We start from the raw sequence: 14,643 nt of genomic DNA, 5'->3' as shown, positions 1-14,643 counted from the left end.
TCGGCACCTCTGGACGTCGGCACCTCTGGACGTCGGCACCTCTGGACGTCGGTACCTCTGGACGTCGGCACCTTTGGACGTCACCACCTCTGGACGTCACCACCTCTGGACGTCGGCACCTTTGGACGTCACCACCTCTGGACTTCACCACCTCTGGACGTCGGTACCTCTGGACGTCGCCACCTCTGGACGTCGGTACCTCTGGACGTCGGTACCTCTGGACGTCGGTACCTCTGGACGTCGCCACCTCTGGACGTCGGTACCTCTGGACGTCGCCACCTCTGGACGTCGGCACCTCTGGACGTCGCCACCTCTGGACGTCGGCACCTCTGGACGTCGGTACCTCTGGACGTCAGCACCTCTGGACGTCGCCACCTCTGGACGTCGGTACCTCTGGACGTCGACACCTCTGGACGTCGGCACCTCTGGACGTCGGCACCTCTGGACGTCGCCACCTCTGGACGTCGGTACCTCTGGACGTCGGCACCTCTGGACGTCGGTACCTCTGGACGTCAGCACCTCTGGACGTCGCCACCTCTGGACGTCGGTACCTCTGGACGTCAGCACCTCTGGACGTCGCCACCTCTGGAAGTCGGTTCCTCTGGACGTCGCCACCTCTGGACGTCGGTTCCTCTGGACGTCAGCACCTCTGGACGTCGCCACCTCTGGACGTCGCCACCTCTGGACGTCGGCACCTCTGGACGTCGGCACCTCTGGACGTCGGCACCTCTGGACGTCGGCACCTCTGGACGTCGGCACCTCTGGACGTCGGCACCTCTGGACGTCGGTACCTCTGGACGTCGGCACCTCTGGACGTCGGCACCTCTGGACGTCGCCACCTCTGGCCGTCGGTACCTCTGGACGTCGGCACCTCTGGACGTCGGCACCTCTGGACGTCGGCACCTCTGGACGTCGCCACCTCTGGACGTCGGTACCTCTGGACGTCGGCACCTCTGGACGTCGGCACCTCTGGACGTCGGCACCTCTGGACGTCGGCACCTCTGGACGTCGGCACCTCTGGACGTCGGTACCTCTGGACGTCAGCACCTCTGGACGTCGCCACCTCTGGACGTCACCACCTCTGGACGTCGCCACCTCTGGACGTCGCCACCTCTGGACGTCGGCACCTCTGGACGTCAGCACCTCTGGACGTCGCCACCTCTGGACGTCGCCACCTCTGGACGTCGGCACCTTTGGACGTCGGTTCCTCTGGACGTCAGCACCTCTGGACGTCGCCACCTCTGGACGTCGGCACCTCTGGACGTCGGTACCTCTGGATGTCGGCACCTCTGGACGTCAGCACCTCTGGACGTCGGCACCTCTGGACGTCGGTACCTCTGGACTAACCCTAATCCCTGGGACGCGAAAGAGGAAGCGACGGCGCAAGAGAGGCAAACGAGTACACAACTGGGGTCGAGCTCCCTGCCATCCAGAACCTCTATGCCAGGCGGTGTCAGGGGAAGGCCCAAAAAATGGTCAAAGACTCCGGCCACCCAAGTCATAGACTGTTCTCTCTGCTACCGCACGGCAGGCGGTACCGATGCACCAAGTCTGGAACCAACAGGACCCGTAACAGCTTCTACCCCCAGGCCATAGGATTGCTAAATAGTTAACCAAATATCTATCGGGACTATCTGCATTGACCCCCCTTTTGACTCATCACTTATGCTGCTGCTACTGTTTATTATCTATCCTGTTGCCTAGTCACTTTAACCCTACCTACATGTACACATCTACCTCAACTACCACACACCCCTGCACATCGACTGGGTACCGGTGCCCTTAGTATTTAGCCAAGTTATCGTTACTAATTGTGTATTTATTCCTCTTGTTGTTATTTGTATATTTTTCTCTCTGCACTGTTGGGAAGGGCCCGTAAGTAAGCACTTCACTGTTAGTGTACACCTGTTGTTTTACTTAGCATGTGACAAATGCAAGTTGATTGGTTTAGATTGATTTGACCCACAATCCTCCACTCCCTTTTATCACCCTCTGACTTTATTCAACAGGTGTCAAGCGATTGCTCCACCCTCTTCGTGGACGGAAGTGAATCAGGGGTGGGCAGCACCTGTGTAGGGGTGGAATTTCTTCTGGGCACGCTCAGTGGGTCCCTGTGTCTGTCCGTGTGGGCTCCTGTCGTCCCGCTGCGCGTCTCCCTGTCCGACAACGAGCTGAGCGCCATCGAGGGCTGGAACCACGACGCGGGGAACGGGTGAGTCCCCGTGCGCGTGCGTGTGTTTAGAGAAAGATGAAGACACACTGAGCAGGAATGACATAAAGCAGGATTAGACGTGGCCATGTCATTAACATCAAGAGTCCTAAAACAGTTGAGAGAACCATTGGAACAGTTGCAACTCCAATTTGTGTGTATTTTTATTTAACCTTTATCTAGGCAAGTCAGTTAAGAACAAATTCTTATTTACAATGATGGCCTGGCAATATGGTCTCCTTTTGGCATAATCTCCTTTCCTAATCCCATTTTTTTCTGTCTCAAGACAGAGCAGGAGGTTCAAACGCCAAAAGCAGGAATGTCCATTGGTGGGAAAAGTACTCGATTGTCATACTTGGGGAAAAGTAAAGATACCTTAATAGAAAATGACTCAAGTAAAAGTGAAAGTCACCCAGTAAAATACTAGAGTAAGAGTCTAAAAGTATTTATATTTAAATGTACTAAGTATCGAATGTTAAAGTATAAATCATTTCAAATCCCCGAGCTGACAAGGTACAAATCTGTCGTTCTGCCCCTGAACCCACTGCTAGGCCGTCATTGAAAATAAGAATTTGTTCTTAACTAGTTAAATAAAGGTCATTTCAAAACAAGGCATTTGGGATGCTCTCTTGGTAAGTGTGTGAATTGTCAAATGTTCTGTCCTGCTAAGCATTCAAAGTGTAATGAGTACTTTTGGGTGTCAGGGATAATGTATTGAGTAAAAAGTACATACTTTTCTTTAGGAATGTAGTGAAGTAAAAGTTGTCAAAAAATATAAATAGTAAAGTAATGTACAGATACCCCAGAAAACGACATAAGTCGTACTTTACACCACTGGCAATGTATGGTAGAACAGTGAAGGGCCGTGTTCCACTTGGCACACTATTCCCTATATAGTGCACTACTTTTTACCTTAGCCATATGAACTCTTGTCAAAAGTAGTGCACTATATAGGGAATAAGGTGTGATTTGGTCTACTGCCAAAAAGCTTCATTCACCACACCATACAAGCACAACAGCTGGTAGAAGAGACAACTAATTCCCTAACCCAGAGCTTTAAAATAGGCTCTCTGCATTATCCACCTCTGATTCCTAGATGGCACCTGCTCAACAATTCAAACACTAACATTATGACTTGCTGTCACATCTCAACCAGGGGTCAAATGAGGTCAATTCTATTTCAATTCCAGTCAATTCAGAAAGTACACCAACATTCCAATTGTCTTCATGCTTTTCATGAGGAAAAATTGGAATTTGATCGGAGTTTGGTTTACTTTTTGAATTGACTGGAATTGAAATGGAATTTACCCCAACCCTCAACATGTTTAAGCTTATATGATGTCTCCATTTTTAGTTTTGCCCAGCTTCTATGCCACATCCAGATTTGTGTAATATCTCTCTCTCCTCCTCATCCATCCATCCTTCTCTCTAACCCACCCCCTCTCTCTCCCTCCCTCCCTTTCTTTCCCTGCCCCCCAGCTGTTCTCCGGTGTACCAGAGGTCCACCGTTCAGGTTCTGACCCAGTTCAGTGCTCAGGGGGGCCAGGGTCAGCTGACCTACCTGCTGGGCTCCTCTGATTGGTTTGTGGATGCCACGGAGATGGTCCGTAATTGGCTGAGGGTAGAGAATCCTCGTGTAGCGGTCCTCGACAAGCAGAGCAATCTGATTGGTCTACACCCGGGGAAAACTTCAGTTCATGTGAGTAATATATAATATGATGTTGTATTTTGAATAGCATGGTGCATTTTAGTTGAGGGATGGTCATTACAAATGATGAAATCTCCATTTGGTCAGATCTCAAATATATGTATTACCTATGGAAAGTAAACTTGAACAAGACACTACCTTTATTGGCACCCCTCTCTTGTCTCTCAGGTCATATCAAGCCAATGGGACGGTGTTCTGGGTAGCTGTGATGTCATCGTGACCTCTGAACCCGTGACCCCAGGTGACCTCTCAGTGCAGGTGGTGGGAGGACTCGGTATGTCAATCAATGCAAGCCCTGCCCATCCGGCTGTTGTCACGGCAACAGTGACAGCATACAACATCCTCTACCACCATGGGCAGGTGAGTTCTGTGCTTTTCTTGACCCACTAACTTCACTAGAACGTTTTAGTTTTACATAACAGCAACTTCTGTGGGACATTTTTGCTTCAATGGAAGGACCTGTGCTTCAGTATGGTATGCTTCAGTATGGTATGCTTCAGTATGGTATGCTTCAGTATGGTATGCTTCAGTATGGTATGCTTCAGTATGGTATGATACTGAACATTTCTCTCTTTCTCCCTCCCCCTTATCTCCATTGTCCTTCTCTCTCTCTCTACCAGGAAGCGTCAATCAGTGTCTGGCTCCAGTTCAGTGATGATAGCGCCACGTTGCTCTCCACCTTCAGCCGTGGTACCTTCGCCCTTCGCCTCTCCTCATTGGCAGAGACCGTGGTTGCCGTGATGCCCGGCCCGTTGCTGCGCGTCGTCGCCCAGGGCGAAGGGGGCGGGCCTTTACTGAAAGCAGAACTCCTGGTCACCCCCTGCAAGCCAATGGCGAACTCCGTTGACGGGGACCTGGCCAATTCGAAAGAAGGAAGCGGGACCAGGAGGCTGGCTAAAGGATCAGGTTGGATCAGGGTGAACCTGGACAAAGACCTTCGTCCAATGGGAAGCGAGGAGGCGGACTTTGAGCTGCTCGACATGTCGGACATGCTGGTTGAGTCATCGGACAGGGACGTTAAGTACAGCAACTTCCTGGACAATGACATCATCATAGGGAACGTCACCACCGTCAAAGGTGACGACTACTATGACAAGGCCGGCGATGGGATGATCGCCAGGAACGACCTGGAGAGAGCGGTGTTGACCCCACATCACGAAGAGAGCGCTGTGTACTTCTCTCCCGGGGTGGAGAGAGAGAGAGAGGGGAAACTGGAGGATACAGAGCTGGGGGTGGGTGTCGGGGCAGTTCTCTCCCTTCTCTGCCTCTCCGTACTTCTCTTCCTGGTGAATTGTCTGCCCTGCGCTTTGAGGGAGCGGAGGATGAGGAGGAAGGGCGTGAACACGGAGGGGGTGGAGGGAGTGGTGAAGGAAGAGGGGGAGGAAGGAAAAGAGGAGGCGGCAAAGGATGTTGCAGAAAAGAACGACATAGTGACATCGTACCCCGGGGTAATATCGCTCCATGAGACTATTCCAGAAGAGAAAGAGGGGCAGTCAGATCAAAGCATTGACCATTAAGGCTGCATCCGAATAGGCACCCTAATCCTTTTAAAGAGTTAAGAGCCCTGTGGTCAAAAGTAGTGCACTATGTAGGGGATAAGGTGCCATTTTATTCAGGAGAGAAAGGTTGTTGATAAAAATCATCGTTCTTCGGAAAATTGACTACTTATTCCCTGTCACCAACAATGTATCTCAACGTCTTACAAGGTCATCTTCGTATAGGCTAGTTTTTTTTCTCGGTTATTTATGTATGAATGCTTGTCTAGCTACCATCGCACATATACAGTAACTATCCAACATAAGTCCAACATAAGTTAAATATGTGTGCAGAAACAATGCACGTACACGACTGTACATATCTGTCATATTTACTTTATTGGTATTATTTCACATTCATTCATATACAATTGGTTGTCACACCTTTTTCGATTTAGGACTCAATGCAATCCGTATCGCTGAAGTTCACCGCTATCTTGCAATTTAATTTTAAAGGCAGCGTTCCCGCGTTCGTGGAGACTGAATTCACGATAAATACGGCACATTTCAGCTCAATCGGAAACGACCTTTACATTTCAATGAATTAAGCCCTTTTAGGCCTATTGACGAAATAGTATAGGGTTGCAAAAATCCTGGTAATTTTCCCAAAAAATCCCGCCGGGATGACTCCCAGTTGACTCCCAGATAACTCCCAGTTGACTCCCAGATGACTCCCAGTTGTAGGATGCCAACATGCTTATTCCCACCTGATTCCAGAGATTCTCCAACTGGGATTTCCGTAAGAACTGGGAATTTGGGGCAAGTTACCAGAATGTGCAACTTTATTCCCGCACATACTTGTGATTGCTTTATGCCTCGCTTTATGTCTCTCTCAAATGTCAATATGCCTTGTATACTGTTGTTTAGGTTAGTTATCATTGTTTTAGTTTACAATGGAGCCCCTAGTTCCACTCATCATACCTCTGAAACATTTTCCATCAAGATAGAACTGCCAAAAGGGGGAGGAGTTAGCCTGCAAAGGTCAGTCATACTTTCCAGGTCTATACCCAAACAGTTCGAACTTCTAATTTTAAAAATGAATCTCTCCAGAAATAAGTCTTTCACTGTTGCCACCTATTATCGACCCCCATCTGTGAATTGATCGCCCCCCATCTAGCTTCAGAGTTTGTTCTGTTAGGTGACCTAAACTGGGATATGCTTAACTGTGTCCACTATGGGTCAGCGGTCAAACGACCACCCCTCATCACTGTCAAACGCTCCCTAAAACACTTCTGCGAGCAGGCCTTTCTAATCAACCTGGCCCAGGTATCCTGGAATGATATTGACCTCATCCCGTCAGTCGAGGATGCCTGGTCGTTCTTTAAAAGTAACTTCCTCACCATCTTATATAAGCATGCCCCTTTCAAAAAATGCAGAACTAAGAACAGATATAGCCCTTGATTCAGTCCAGACCTGACTGCCCTTGACCAGCACAAAAACATCCTGTGGCGGACTGCAATAGCATCGAATAGTCCCCGCGATATGCAAATGTTCAGGGAAGTCAGGAACCAATACACGCAGTCAGTCAGGAAAGCAAAGGCCAGCCTTTTCAAGCAGAAATGTGCATCCTGTAGCTCTAACTCTTTTGGGACACTGTAAAGTCCATGGAGAATAAGAGCACCTCCTCCCCGCTGCCCACTGCACTGAGGCTAGGTAACACGGTCACCACCGATAAGTCCATGATAATCTAACATTTCAATAAGCATTTCTCTACGGCTGGCCATGCTTTCCTCCTGGCTACTCCAACCCAGGACAACAGCTGCGATCTGTATGCTGTAGTCTGCAGGCCCTCACTACATATTCGTCGCCAGACCCACTGGCTCCAGGTCATCTATAAGTATATGCTAGGTAAAGCTCCGCCTTATTTCAATTCACTGGTCACGATAACAACACCCCCCCTTAGCACACGTTCCAGCAGGTATATCTCACTGATCATCCCCAAAGCCAACACCTCATTTGGCCACCTTTCCTTCCAGTTCTCTGCTGCCAGTGACTGGAACGAATTGCAAAAATCGCTGAAGTTGGAGACTTATATTTCCCTCACCTACTTTAAACATCAGCTATCGGAGCAGCTAACCGATCGCTGCAGCTGTACATAGTCCATCTGTAAATAGCCCACCCAATCTACCTACCTCATCCCCATACTGTTTTTATTTACTTTTCTACTATTTTGCACACCATCATCTGCTCGTTTATCACTCCAGTGTTATTCTGCTAAATTGTCATTCTTCACTACTACAGCCTATTTATTGCCTACCTCCTCATGCCTTTTGCACACACTTATAGACTTTCTTTTTTCTACTGTGTCATTGACCTGTTTATTGTGTTATTGGCTTGTTTATTGTTTATTCCATGTTATTCCATGTGTAACTGTGTTTTTGTGTGTCACACTGCTTTGCTTTATCTTGGCCAGGTCGCAGTTGTAAATGAAAACTTGTTCTCAACTAGCCTACCCGGTTAAATAAAGGTGAAATAAAAAAATATATAGGTTCTGGTTGATCTCATCAACGAAAAGAAAAACCCACTAAATATACATTATAGAATAACTCATGTGAAACTCATTATTCTCCTGCTTGCTCCACTTTTCCCAGAAGGCAAGAGCCCCCATTCTGAACCCACACTGCAGGCATACAATCAGTGGTGTAAAAAGTACTCAATTGTCATACTTGAGTAAAAGTATAGATACCTTAATAGAAATTGACTCAAGTAAAAGTGAAAGTCACCCAGTAAAATACTAATTGAGTAAAAGTCTAAACGTTTTTGGTTTTAAATATACTTAAGTATCAAAAGTAAATGTAATTGCTAAAATATTCTTACGTTTCAAAAGTAAAAGTATAAATCATTTCAAATTCCTTATATTAAGCTGTGTAAATTCAACACAGGGACACCCAAAGTTAATGCTAAATGAATCATTCTATTGTCAGCAAGCTGGAGAGGTCCTAGTCAAACTTAGACGCACTTTCAAACCCTTCATTCTGGGTTACCCAATCTAATTAGTAGCTGATCCAAGCACAGGCAGGAACCAAGGATTATTTATGACAAAAGAGACAAGATGAACATTTTCAAGACTGTCCCTCCAGACTATACATTTCCTTCACATAAGCTAACCATTTATTTATGACTAGCCAGGGGTACACTCCAACACTCATGCCATTTACAAATAAAGCATTTGTGTTTAGTGAATCTGCCAGATCAGAGGCAGTAGAGATGACCAGGGATGTTTTCATGATAAGTGCTTCAATTTGACAATTTTCCTGTCCTGCTAAGCATTCAAAATGTAACGAGTACTTTTGGGTGTCAGGGAAAATGTAAGGAGTAAAAAGTACATAATTTTCATTAGGAATGTAGTGAAGTAAAAGTATCTGAGTACAGATACTAAAAAAAAAACTACTTAGGTAAAAATACTTTAAAATACTACTTAAGTACTTTACACCACTGCAGACTACTTCATTGGTTGCTTGGTGAAAGGCATCAGTATTACTCTTTGAGCCACTCCAGAGTGTTTGACTATCACACTTGCCAGTCTTAACTTTGCATGAGTAAGGCTTCGAACCCCCGATTGTCAGTTTGTATTAAATTGTCTAGGCATATTACACTAGTGTTTATGATGTGAATGCAATAGTTTAAACCTTACATTCACGTAGCCCCTAAGAAATATGATGGTCAATTTGCCATGGGCTTGATGTGACTGACTGCTTGGGGATATAGTTAAAATTCTCTTTTCACCACACAAATATAGCAAAAGCTCATGTCATAACAGTACATTCTCAATATCATAGACCAGGGTTATATTTTTCTTATAAAACTCAAGGAAAATGTTGGAGCTTGCAGATTGTAATTCTGGACAGGTTATCTCTTTGAAACAATTCAGTACACATGTCTATAGCCTGTATCCACATTTTAGGTATGCTATAGGTCTACAGTAGCCTTTATGCCAGGGTCCCGCCTACTGGCGGCCTGAACTTTGCCCACGCATGGTTTTATTTGGCTCCCCAAGTTCTCTGTACAAAGACTGATTTTAATTTTGGAAATCTGTTCCCAAGTATTCCCACTTATAATAGAGATTTGATTGTATACAAAATGTAAGCAAAGTTGGAAACGGTTATGTTTTGGTCAAATATACCAGTTTGGGCTTCTTGCGGTCAATTTGCAGTCTACAAAATTATTTGGGGGAAAAAAAATTGGCCCGCGACTGAACTTAGTTGACGATCCCTGCTTTCGACCCGTTCCCCCCTTAATAAAAAGTCAACCACGAAGCGCTGCATTTAAATTGATATAGCGCGACATGCTGAGTCACATCCAACAGCTACTGCATAGCAGCTTTCGTTTGCATAAAAGAAAGACACGACGATACGCATTGTTGGACAAAATAATACCATTCAAATTAAAAAGGGGTCATATTGTACCTTCACAGTTGCTCCCTTTAGATTAGTGACGTCTGGACTACGGAGTCATTCACTCATTAGATGAACTACGTGCGGGTGGTTATAACTAGAGGTTGCTTCAGAAGCCTGGGTCGGCGCACAAATATTCAAGTACGAGCACGGACTGGAGCAGGCGACCAAAATCAAACAACGCAGATCATAAAAACGACATTACTTACAGCGTGATTCTGCAACAGAAAGCAAAGGGAAAAAAATAAAGTTGACTACCATTTTAAATTAATGTTATTCAAATTAAATACATTTCTTGATTGTGGATTAATACAATAATTATCTATCAATCAATCTATCTATCTTAACCAAGGTGGGAAAAACGGCACATTCGTTTCAGAGATTGTCTACAGAAAAAAAAGTGATCACATTATGGAAAAATATATTTATTTTGCACATGCAGATCCTTCTACACATTACATCTTAGAAGTGATAAATACAAAATGGAAGTTAACATGCTAAACAGTTGATAACATAACATTGCAGCCATCCAGCTTGTCTCCAGCTTCTGAGCAGTACGTTTCTCTATAAAAATGTGTTGATGTATTAATGCTCTCTTGTGGTGGCTTTGTGGTATGACATGTGCTGAGACAATTTCAGGTTGGCCTCCTTGCTTCAGCTTCAAGGCATGTGAGAAGTATGATGTATCACTCATTTGAATCTCAGTTTTAGATGTCGGGTGTATTACCAGAGACCCACAAAAAAATCAAAAATAACTCCCCGTGAGCCTCCGATTTAAAAGACTCAAGGCTACATCCCCTCATAGGTCAGTTTGTGTTGACAGGTGTTACAGGCCTTCCTGTAGAGATCCTCCTCTTCATCCACTAGTTCCTCAGGGCCGTGCTGGTGAGCACTGGTGTCCTTTGTCCACACGCTGGTCCTCACTGCACGACAACAGCTCTGTTCACAACAGAGAAACAAACTATCCCAAGAAATTATCAATAACAGGTGTGTAGGAATTATTCAATAATAACTTAAAAAATACAAATCTGCACACCGTTTGCCAGTATCACTTGTGTTTACAGCCTTCAGTAAACACAAATAGAATGGCAAGCACAGCGTGTAGCTTTTTTCATTTAAGTCAATAACAAAGAAATTCAACTGAATGACCTGTTTTCTACAATCCACTGGGGGGTGCTAGTGTTCTCTATGTCGCTATTGCTCATATAGTTTTGTAATGAGAAAAGGTGACAAATGGGGAAATTTAAGATGACTAAAGTTCATATCCAGTTTAGAGTGGTTAAAACACTGTTTAGCTAAAATATATTTTCCCTTTTCTGTAATACACATGATTTCCAGTGTTCCGTTTGTGACACTGAAGGTGCAGGTTGATGGTCACTAGACTTGATACTGAATGTTATGGATTATTCTCCTATCTGTTGATAGTGGTTGACGCCAGACAGGATGTACAAGGACACACTGATTATTCACTGTTGTATTGTACTGATTACATCCTGTGAACACTGGGATTCTGTAGCAGCTGACAGTCGCTGCCTTTTTGTTTTGTCTTCCTACAAGCCTCTCGCTGGTGTTTACAGAACATTTGGTGCTGTCTGATTAGGATAGAAAGGCCCCGTCTCCAAGAGGTCAGTTAGACATTTTCTCTGCTTCTGGGCTGGGTGGTGTCACTCTGTTGCAACTCCATTTTTTAAAATGGACTTTACCAACAATTGGTCTTCTTTTTGTTAATCTGGGAATTCCTATTACAACGACTGACATTGTGTCTGAGTGGGGATCAGAAAACAGTGTTACTGACCTTTGACCTTTTTGTTGATGTGCTTCTGCACCTCCCTGTGGTTGTGGTTCTAGCAATCAACTTGTCCTACACATATGTGAACACTATTTATGAGAAGCACACTGTACAACAACAACTATATATATATATATATATAGTTATGTGTTGGTTGTCATTGACACGAGAAGTATGACTTTACCTGCAGTTGTCACAGACAGCCAGATCGAAGCCGTTCGCTGAGGTAGGAATCCATCAAACGGCGTGTCACAGTCATCACACAGCAGATAGTCAGCCTCCTTCACCGGGGCTAGGGGGACGACGGAGTCAGAGAGAGCAGCAGAGCGCAACACTAAGCCTGAACGCCAGTTAGCCTCTGCTCTCCTGAAAACTACTTACGGAACTGTCAGTAGACTGGCACCCAGGCTCGACACTGACAATACACTACTAGTACATTTAAAATGATTACATTCTAGTCATTTTAGCGCACACACACTTATCCCGAATCACAGGCAGTGAGAGTGCTAGGAGGGAGAGGTCAGCCAAGGTGTCTTGTCAGTAAAAACTGAGTCATTCAGATAGTGACAACCGACCAACCACTGTGCCATAAATAATGTATTATGAACTTCCTTTATAATAGGGGACGTCTGTAATACCTGAAACTGACTCCACTCAGCAACTGGCATGTGGAATTACATGAATCCACAAAGGGCCGCACATGAACCAACAATGCATCTTTCTCTTTTACACCGGACATGCAGAGGATCTGCAGATAAGATTAATTATATTTACATCGTGCAACAAATGTGAATACTTCCCCCTGCCATATTTGACTGACTATTAATATGCATGCCTGGTTGATGCACAACTTTCTTTGTCCTTTGCTCCTCCTGTCGCTCTCCATCAATAAAGAACCCTTCTCCAGAGTCGACTGTCTTGGCGACTTTAGCCGAGGTTCCACCCCCTTCTCCTGCCGATTGTCTGCTGGCCAGTCGGGCTTGCCTCAGCATCAGAGCCCGCTGTTTGTTTCGTTCGATATTGGTTCTCATCGCAGTTCTTGGCTTTGGACTCCGAATGAGAAGAAGCATTATCCTTCACCGGCGTTAGAGGCTCCAACAGATCAATCGCAAAAAAAGCATGCGCTAACTAACTTAGCTGTAGGCTAAACTCTCCAGCGTCTTGGAAATTGCAATTAAGTAAAGTTGTTTACCAGCAAGGCAGAGGGGTACAATTGTTTGTGTTTTTACTTTAAACCCGCGGGCATAGCGGTGTGCTCGAGTTGCGGGCGGCTGCCATTTGTCGGTTGCACAACCAACTTCCAGGTTTTTATCATGTCAAAATAAAAGCCCTGTTATGAAACTGCTGCTGCTTCTCTATGTGACCGTGAGGTGTCGCCGAAGAGCGGACATATACCACCTCCACCCAACACTAGTAGTTCTTCACAGCTTTATCCTGTTCTTTATTGACTATGTCCTCACTGCTGGGTCATATCCTGAAAGACCCAGTGGCAATATGCCATATTTGATGTAATGGGCTTGCTGTAGCAATATCTCCCCTTGGTAAAGCGCTAAACATATGGCTCTGACTCTATCTGCAGTGTGACCTGGCTGTTGTCTTGTTCATTAAAAAAAAAGATTCACTGTTTGTAACTCGATACTCATGAATGCGAGACAAATGATTGAAAAGATCAAGTTAAATTAACGGAATGTCTCATCGAGTAGACATGACGTTGTGTGTGATGTGACGTTTTTTAAATAATGATTGTAGGTATAATAAATACAAATAAAACAAAGTTAAATCGTATTATATTCTACCGTGACCAACCAACCATGTTCCCTTTCCTTCCAGAGACTCTTATCAGGTAGTCCACACATAGATAGGCTAATCTGGTAATGGTTCCAACCTACCAACATGAGGTCATTCTCACAGAAACTCAAAGTCGGGGGGGAACTGCAGTGGGGTGGCCCCAAAAAACAATACATATATAGATTTTTTTTAAGGAACAAAACTTTAAGAGTACAGATTATTGTATGGGACAACATACAAACGTTTTTGAGAAAGATCTTTAAAAATAACAATTACATTTTATTGAGTAAATGTATTTCATTTGGATAACAGATGAAAATGTAATGAATTGACGGTTATTTGTTGATGTAAAATCTACATTTTACAGATTTTAGGTTGCGTCATGAGATTTGGTGGCGAGAAAAAAATAGAGTCCCTGCTGAAAAAGTTTGAATATTCACTGCAGTAAGGGTGTCCATACACTATGCTTAGCGTCTATTTAAAGCAGTGCAGGACAGAAGCTTTAGTCATTACCGATCTTAATCTCATTTTAACAGAGTTGCATTAATCTATTGCTCTTTTTAGGGTACCACGGAGAGTGCTGCCAATACACTGAAATAGAGACTATATTTCCCCGTGTATTAGAATAACAACACAGTCTTGATATGGGATCCCGAATAGAAGACAGTTCAATTCCGTGTTAAATGGAGACTTACTGTAGGCTATATCGGTATTCCATATGCTTGTGGTCCCAATGTCAATAATATCAATGCTTCACGCAGTAACTTTTGAACCCTTGGGATTGACAAATTGGCATTGACCTTTACATGCCTCTAGAAACAAAATGATTTAAAAAATAAGAAATATAATTTCACATTTAAAGGAAAATAAGAATCATGTTTTTTTTTATTTTATAACACCTCAGTTTGAGCATTATAAGAGTTCTACCTTACATGATAATTTAGCCGTTATGTAATATATTTAGCCTGCCTCGGTTCTTCTTAAAATAGCCGTGACGGACGGTTACATGGGTTACTTTAAAGCTGACCTTGGTTAGGCCTAACCTGTAAAGTAGTTTAGCTGCCTTCCCACACTACCTCATGTCATCTAGGGCCAAAGGGCAAGGACACTTATGCTGTATACTAGTACCACAGGTGGCTGGTGGCACATTAATTGGGGAGGACGGGCTCATAATAACGTCTGGAATGGAATTAATGGAATCGAACACATCAAACACATGG

At 44.6% G+C, this 14,643-nt stretch overlaps 1 protein-coding gene across 5 annotated transcripts; it reads right to left on the bottom strand.

Moving 5' to 3' along the window:
- Positions 1-10,255: 10,255 nt before the first annotated feature.
- On the bottom strand, positions 10,256-13,143 carry LOC110497428 (DNA repair protein complementing XP-A cells). 5 transcript variants are annotated; one of them, XR_002469673.2, is made up of 3 exons: positions 11,820-13,143; positions 11,642-11,707; positions 10,256-10,769 (listed from the first exon to the last, which is right to left on the bottom strand). XR_002469673.2 is itself a non-coding variant. In XM_021573529.2 (3 exons), exons 1-3 carry the CDS (start codon positions 12,703-12,705, stop codon positions 10,636-10,638), a joined length of 492 nt encoding a protein of 163 aa, XP_021429204.2. In that variant the 5' UTR covers positions 12,706-13,125; the 3' UTR covers positions 10,256-10,635. The 5 variants fall into 5 exon arrangements, 1 of the variants encoding a protein (XP_021429204.2); XR_005037667.1 differs by lacking the exon at positions 11,642-11,707 and having other exon boundaries at positions 10,256-10,807; positions 11,820-11,927; positions 12,456-13,143; XR_005037666.1 differs by having other exon boundaries at positions 10,256-11,707; positions 11,820-11,927; positions 12,274-13,142.
- Positions 13,144-14,643: the final 1,500 nt, after the last annotated feature.

The sequence above is a fragment of the Oncorhynchus mykiss genome, chromosome 19 (assembly GCF_013265735.2).
Source record: "Oncorhynchus mykiss isolate Arlee chromosome 19, USDA_OmykA_1.1, whole genome shotgun sequence".
NCBI classification, from domain to species: Eukaryota; Metazoa; Chordata; class Actinopteri; order Salmoniformes; family Salmonidae; genus Oncorhynchus; species Oncorhynchus mykiss.
Note: the sequence above shows the minus strand (reverse complement) of the source record. Positions and strands in the feature narration are given on the sequence as shown.